Source organism: Pollachius pollachius, assembly GCF_949987615.1.
Source record: "Pollachius pollachius genome assembly, chromosome: 11".
Classification (NCBI taxonomy): domain Eukaryota; kingdom Metazoa; phylum Chordata; class Actinopteri; order Gadiformes; family Gadidae; genus Pollachius; species Pollachius pollachius.
Window position 1 is genome coordinate 22,607,727 of NC_136944.1, and position 7,847 is coordinate 22,615,573.

Sequence of the window (7,847 nt, forward strand, 5' to 3'; positions counted from 1 at the left end):
TCAGCCTTTATCACATCTTCACCTCACGTGTGTGTGTGTGTGTGTGTGTGAATGTGTCTGTGTGCGTGCCCGTCAGACGTCCACATCCACCACTGCTGCCACACACGCTCTCTTTGTTCCTCACGCAGAATGACGAGGTCCAGAAAACTAATTAATAAGCAGCTGGACCAGGGGCCATCTCCTATGTGCTAACACATAGTAAACAAACCAGTCCTTTGCCGCGGCCTGTGAGTTGTTTACCCAGCATAGAGGACAGGCCTCGGGGCCCAGTCACCGCATTGAGCATCCTATTGTCTCCCATTGTGGCCGCGAGGCTGCAGGCACTTGGTCGGGTGTGCTCATGTCACGCAGGCTTTTAAAAGGTGCCCCTGTCGGCAGCCCGTCAGGATGGGAACGGCCAGGGTGGCTCATTTGTCATCAATTTGACGTTTGCCCGCGCGTCGATCGAGTCATCTCAAAGGTGCCTTTCTCTGACACTCAGGGCCGGAAGGATGAGGGGTGGGGGGCCCGCCATGCTGTTCCTACTGATAATTCTCAGCGCAAGTAAGTGTCACTCTGAATATCAAATGTGTTTGCATGAGTTTGTCTTTTAAACGCAGTCACTTATAGACGGTTAAAGGGTTCAACCCATCGAATCGCTCCTTGTCACTGGGACTGCTTACTTGGTTGGGATTAGGACCTTCGATTACTTGTGTGTGTGTGTGTGTGTGTGCGTGTGTGTGTGTGTGTGTGCGTGTGTGTGTGTGTGTGTGTGTGTGTGTGTGTATGTGCGTGTGTGTAGGATGTGCACCGGTATGTGGTGCTGTTCTATCCCCTGTTTACCGGGTCCACTGGTGTGTTCTTAGTGTGTGCGAAGGCGTCTGCCGCCTGTACGACTCGCCGCTGTCTCGCCCAGGCTCTGATCGACAGGAAGCTCCTGTCTCAGCCCCAGACCGACCAATGCACACAAATTCTGAAAGTTCCCTTCATCGAATACCAAACGCTGTCCGTTGTAAGTTTCACCCTTTACGTTTTCGACGTTCTTTATCCTAAAACAGCAGAATACCAACCCTTCTGAAAAAACAAAACCGCACAAATATAAGATACATGTTATTTCACCGTAGGACACACTGAATCTTCGCTTCACCAGTAGGCTGCAAGCCCGGATGGTAAGTTTGATCTTTTGATGTATTTAAAGCTTTAAAGGAGGTATTTGTGGGTGTCATGTGGCTCAGGAGGTAGAGCGGGCTAGCTGGTAACCGGAAGGTTGCTAGTTCGATCCCCGGCTCCTCCTGGCTGAGTGTCGAGGTGTCCCTGAGCGAGACGCCTCAACCTGACTGCTCCTGACCAGCTGGCTGTCGCCCTGCGTCGCCGACACCGCCGTAGGTGCGTGAATGTGTGCATGAACGGGTGCATGAACGGGTACATGAACGGGTGAATGTGAGGCAGTATTGTAAAGCGCTCTTGAGTGGCCGCTGGTTAGAAAAGCGCTGGATAAACGCAGTGCCTTTACCGTTATAATAAATAAAGCAGGAATTTGAATCAAACATGCTAACGCTATCCAAACCAAAACCAGGTATGGACCGACCCCGAGATGGCCTGGAACCGCTCAGAGTACGACTATGAGACGGTGGTCCTGCCAGTGGACAAAGTGTGGACCCCAGAACTCAGGGTGACCAACTCGTGAGTGCTGACCCTCCCAACACCCGCTCAACCCACAGCGGGACCCCACCGACGTCAGGACCGCACTTCGCCTAAACTCTGTGGAGCCCCTAGCCTGGCTATTGGAGGCTATTGCCAGGCTAGGCTGGGGACTCAGGCTAGGGAACTGCGGGGAAGCCGCTGTCATTTTCCTCAGAGAGGCGTGATCAACGGGCCTAGTTTAAAAGACTCTGTACGCAATTGGCCACTTGTTGTATGTCCTTGCACTTAAAAATAGTACTTAGCATTGTGTAGCGTCATATCTTTTTTGCACACGGGGAACGGGATAACCTAGTGATCGTAAGCGCTTGGCCCTCGGTCCTATGAACATCCTTACTGTACCGACAGCGATATATTGGTTTCCCCCCCCCCAGACCGGCTGTCTGCTCTGTGTCCTCAGGATGAGTCTGGAGCTGCTGCACGACTCCAAAGACCTGCTGGCCTACAGCGACGGTAATATGACGCACACAATGTCCTTCATCGTGGTGGTGACCTGTGAGGTGAACCTCTTCAAGTACCCCTTCTCCTCGGACATGTGCCCGGTGGCCATCGAGGCCTGGTCCAAAGACGGTGAGCAGCAGACGCGGCTCGCCCATTCACCCACAAATGTTTGTCTTCAAACACGACCCGGTCGCCACGTTATCTCACACACACACGCACACACACACACACACACACACACACATGCTCACAAACACACACACACGTGCTCGCGCACACACACACACAGATGCTCACGCGCACACACACACACACACACACACACACACACACACACACACACACACACACACACGTGCTCGCGCACACACACAGATGCTCACATGCACACACACACACTTACGCTCACACACACACACACAAACACACCCGCACACACACACACACACACACGTGCTCGCGCACACACACAGATGCTCACACGCACAAACACACACACACACTTACGCTCACACACACACACACGCACGCACACACAACCACACACACACACACACACGTGCCGATGTTAAAGAAGGGACCATGTGATGCCCCTTCCTAATCAGGGTGTGGGATGGACCTCCGACTGCAAGACGTTCATCTCCTGGACGGGGAGCAAGGGGATTGGAACACGGACAGCGTGACCCTCCAGAAAAGAGGGGCCGGTCAGCACTTCATCATGGTGGGTTTCAGACTCCATCACCTCCTCCAGACATCGCCATGAAGCGCCAAACGCACCTTTCTACTCCCATTTTTTTACATTCAGGGCCTTTAGCAGAAGCTATTAACCAAAAGCGACTTACAATAAGAACATTTTTCTGAAGAAAAAGAAAGAACAATGTATCTCTGTCGGTGCAGTGAGGATGTTCATAGAAACAAGTGCCGAGTGCCCACAATCACAACAATCACAAGTACAATTTTTAAGTGCCAGGACGTACAACACACAATAAGTGCGTACATTAAGTGCCCGGACGTATATACAATAAGAGGGGTGTTTGGGAGGGAGGGCTATGCAGAGTCCAGGTGAACTCTGAACAGGTGAGTGGTTTCTCCGGGGGGGGGATCGCAGCAGGGCTGTGATGTCACCTTCGTCTCCCTCCCCAGGTGGCGCTGAGCACCAAGTCCACGAATCCCTTCATCTCCCTGATCCTGCCCAGTATCCTCATCATCTTCGTGGACGTGGTGAGCTTCGCGCTGCCACTCGGGGGCGGAGAGAGGAACTCCTTCAAGGTCACCCTGGCACTGAGCTTCATCATGTTCCTCCTCATCCTCAACAGCCTGCTGCCCGGAGACAGCCAGTGCAGCCCCATCCTCCGTCCGTGACGCACACACACACGCACGCACACATGCACACATGCAAACACGCACACGCATACACACGCACGCACTCATGCCAACACACGCACACATGCAAACACACACATGCATACACACGCACACTTACGTTCACACACACAAACACTTGCGCTCACTCAAACTCACACACAGGCATACACATACACACATCCACGTACACACAGACACACACACGCACCTAGCAAACGCATATGCTCAAACACAAACACGCACACAAACATGCACACACACCAACACAAAAACATACACACACACACACACACACACACCCCCACCCACACATACACACACAGACACACACACATACGATGACACAGCTGTGCGGTCCCCGTGTCGAGTTGCCCCCTGTTGGATGGGACTGGTTGTAACCGGTCTCCGTGTCCACAGGCACCCACTTCTGCGTGTGCCTGGTCTTCCTGGTGCTCAGCATGACGGCCTCCATGCTGCTGACCCGGGTGGCCCGGGACGGCCTCATGATCCCCCTCAAATGCTGCAAGAAAACACCGTCCGCCCCGTCCCAGCCCGGAGGGCACCCAGACGAGGAGGCGTCGGCCGCGGGGGAGGGCGAGAAAAACGGTAACGCTCCCATGACACACTGACACCCACAACACGTCACCAACACGGACGCTTCTAAAATAGAAATACAGAGTGGACGAGAACCAGAGTTTAAAACATCCTTTACATTTTACATCTACATTCAGGCCATTTAGTAGAGGCTTTTATCCAAAGCGCCTCACAATACGTACATTTATCAGAAGTCAGAGAATCAACAATATATTTTGCCGTCGGTACAGTAAGGATGTTCATAGAACCAAGTGCCAAGCACTAACAATCACTAGGTTAACCCGTTCCTCGTACGCAACAAAGATAGCTAGGACAAGATGCTTCACAATGCTTGGTATTTTTTTTTTAGTGCAAGGACGTACAAACTACATGCATATAAACATTTAGAGTACAAATACGCGCTGTGGCAACCCGGCTTGGTGAGTGAACCGCCTCCCTCCAATCCGCACACGAACCGGAGCTTACTTAAAGCCAAAATGGCACTTTTATTCAAACATAAATCATATTAGTATTAAACCAAACAAAACCCAGCTTTGGAGGAATCCACAGTCTTGTTCCCCCGGGTAGAATCACGTCACCCACGGAGACTGGTCTCTCCGCACACGCGAACCAGGCGAGCGTGGAGGCATGCTTTTTGAAGCATGCCTCCACGCTCATTCAGGGCTCGCCTGAATGAGTGGGTTTTGAAAGAGAGTGTCCTGTCGAGTGTGACACCGAGGTACACGGGGTGGGATAGGTTTGAGAGTTTGCGGCCATCCCATGAGTTCTCCTGTTGGGTGGTGTTGCAGAGGTCGTCAGCATAGATGAAGCGGCAGCATTGTGGGGGGAGTGGTTGGTCGTTGGTGTAGATGGGGAAGAGGAGGGGGGCCAATACGCTGCCTTGTGGTGGGCCGTTCTTTTGGGCTTTCCATTTGCTCTTCTTATTGTTTAGTTGAACGAAGAAGCGCCTGTTGTAGAGGAGGCTTTTGATGACTTGGCACAGGTCGAGGTCACCAGTCATGTCAAAAAGTTTCCTGATCATGGTGCGGTGCTGGACAGTGTCATAGGCAGCGGTGAAGTTTATGAAAGCTGCTCCGGTGATGAGTTTGCACTCAAAACCGTCCTCAATGTGTTGGGCGAGGTTCAATAGCTGCCCAGCACAGGAGCGGCCAGGGCGGAAGCCAGCTTGATCTCTAGTAAGCTTGGTGTCTATAAGTGGCATAAGGCGTTGGAGTAATAGCCTCTCGTGGAGCTTGTAGGTGATGCAGAGGAGGGAAATGTGTCTGTAGCTCTTTGGGGATGATGGGTCCTTTCCAGGTTTGGGAATTGCGACAGTCTTGGCCTTTCTCCAAACAGGTGGGATGGTTTTCTGTGCCATGCATGAGTTCAGCATTTCTACCAGCCAGGTCTTCGCTTTAGGTCCCAGGTGCTGTATCATTTCCGCCGGTACATCATCGATTCCTGCTGCTTTCCCAGGTTTCAGCATGCGGATCAGGTGCTCCCGTGCCTCCCTCTCTTGGAACTGACGGATGCGATCCTGCCTCTCCACCTCTCGGACGCGTTGCCTCGGCTGGGCTCCCCGTCGAGGTGGCGCTGTTCCCCGTCTGTCCTGACGAGTCTCAACCGACTGGGGCTGGGGACCGGCGTTGAAGCTCAGCTGTTGGGCGACCTGCCGGTTCTCCTTCAGCTCCTTCATCAAACCCAACAGCTGGGCCTTCAGTGCCTCCCTCTCCCGCAACCAGTCCATGCTGTGGGCCTTGTGTCTGGCGGCGGTCTCCTCCAGGGCCATCTTGGGCTCCACCTTTAGTCTCTCCAGCGTAGTCCTTGTGGCCCCCAGCTCCTCACCTTTCTCCTGGTCATCCTGGAACCTTTGCTCCTTCAGCCGCTGGATGATATGCTCTTTCTCAGCGAGGGATTCCTCCAAGATGGTGAGGGCGGTGTCCATGTTGGAGGTGTCCACCTGCAGCAACTTGTCCTTGAGGTCCTGCATCTCCCCGTTCAGGGTGCCCTTCTCCTCGGGCCTCTCATGGATCTGCTTGGTCTTCTCGTTGAATGTGGGCGGTTGTTTGAGCCGTTGGACCGCCTCTCGGAGGAGGAGGGGTTCCGTTTTCTCTCTGGGTGGCAGCCGCAGCTCCGTTGGGGCTCTGCATCGGGGTTCGGTCGCCACTGAAAAACCTGTGGCTCGGTCGAGGCTCTGCATTGGGGTTTGTTCATCCTTTGAAAAGGAAAACCTGTAACTTGGTCGAGCTGCCTCCATTGGAAGTCGGGCGTTCACTTAAAAAATGGTCCGTAGCTTGGTGGAGTTGCCTGCATCCCCCGCCATATGTGGCAACCCTGCTTGGTGAGTGAGCCGCCTCCCTCCAATCAGCACACGAACCGGAGCTTACTTAAAGCCAAAAATGGCACTTTTATTCAAACATAAATTATATTACTATTAAACCAAACAAAACCCAGCTTTGGAGGAATCCACAGTCTTGTTCCTCCGGGTGGAATCGCGTCCCCCACAGACACACACGAACCAGGCGAGCCCCGAATGAGTGTGGAAGCATGCTTTTTAAAGCATGCTTCCACACCTGCTCCTCAGGTGCTCCACATTTCAATGATTGGCACCAACGCTCTTACTGGTGCCATCTGAGCCAAATCTGCGGTACACCGCCTCCACAACTTGCCCCCTGGGCCTCAAGGGGGCGCTGTGCCGGAGACGGGTTGCCACAGCACATACACCGTGTCAGAGTAAAAAGGCAATAGAGCAGTTAGGGGCTCTAAGCCTGTGTACCTCCAGACGTTGTCTCACCCAGACGTTGCTCCACCCAGATCCCGGGGATGAGCTGACGAAGTTCTCAGGGGACCGGCTGCAGTTCCAGAAGGTGGTGGACTTCCTGGAGGGCATGGAGGAGGAGAAGCAGCAGAACGAGAGGTTCTACCGTATCGCCTGCCAGCTGGACAAGATATGCTTCTACCTCTACGTGCTGATGTGCGTTGTGTACTTCGGCGTGCTCATCTACACGTTCACCAGCTACCACTGTGAGATCGAGCACTTTTACTTCTGGTACTGACCACGGAATTCATTCTGCTCATTCTGTGCCACATTTGATGAACTATTTGAACTATTTAAGTAAGTAAGTGAGTAGATACTTTATTCATCCCCTTGGGGAAATTCAGGTATCCAGTAGCTCACGAAGTCAACAGACAATTGACAAACAACCAAATGGACAAACAGTAAACGTCAATCAAATAAAAAGTGAGCAATAATGCACATTATTAAAATGGCTATGAATGGAGAGAATGATAAAGTGATGTGGTTGGAATTCATTCAAAAATAATCACACAAAACTCTTGTAGGCCTAGGGTCACGTATGCATGAAATTAAACTTTAAATTAAACGGCTTTTGGACTTTGACCGTTATATCTGTAATGCTCTTCCTATATTCACTTTTTAGCCACTCTGGTGTGTCAGTTTCCTTCTCATTGTAAACTATTCAACAATCAATAGTTTAAAATGAGGAGATAATCCATGCTCTCTCCACGACTGTCTGTCCCATTCGGAGATATTTCGATATTTACGTATTTTACGATATTTATGTATTGCTTCATGTCATAACATCTTCCATTCCTTATGTAGCGTCAGTGTTTGCATTGGTAAGGGTTTTCCTGCTCAAGCGTGGCCTCATATTGACCACTTAACGGTGTGGACACAAACCATCGCGTGCTCAGATGCGGTTCAGAGTGAACTCGCGCCCCCTACTGGTCACTGACCTCCCGTCCTGCTGCTCGATATGACGTCAGGA

The 7,847-nt window shown here is 52.0% G+C and overlaps 1 protein-coding gene across 1 annotated transcript in view; it reads left to right on the top strand.

The window, feature by feature from the left end:
• Positions 1–412: 412 nt before the first annotated feature.
• Positions 413–7,847, top strand: part of LOC307082947 (5-hydroxytryptamine receptor 3A-like) — a 7,747-nt gene continuing 312 nt past the window's right edge. The window contains exons 1-9 of the mRNA XM_079746699.1: positions 413–543; positions 846–991; positions 1,104–1,148; positions 1,556–1,662; positions 2,081–2,250; positions 2,727–2,842; positions 3,265–3,475; positions 3,904–4,092; positions 6,874–7,847. The exon at positions 6,874–7,847 is cut by the window's right edge and continues 312 nt beyond it. Coding sequence (XP_079602825.1) covers positions 492–543; positions 846–991; positions 1,104–1,148; positions 1,556–1,662; positions 2,081–2,250; positions 2,727–2,842; positions 3,265–3,475; positions 3,904–4,092; positions 6,874–7,115 — 1,278 coding nt within the window. The 5' untranslated portion in view covers positions 413–491 and the 3' untranslated portion in view covers positions 7,116–7,847. The remainder of the gene's footprint in view (positions 544–845; positions 992–1,103; positions 1,149–1,555; positions 1,663–2,080; positions 2,251–2,726; positions 2,843–3,264; positions 3,476–3,903; positions 4,093–6,873) is intronic.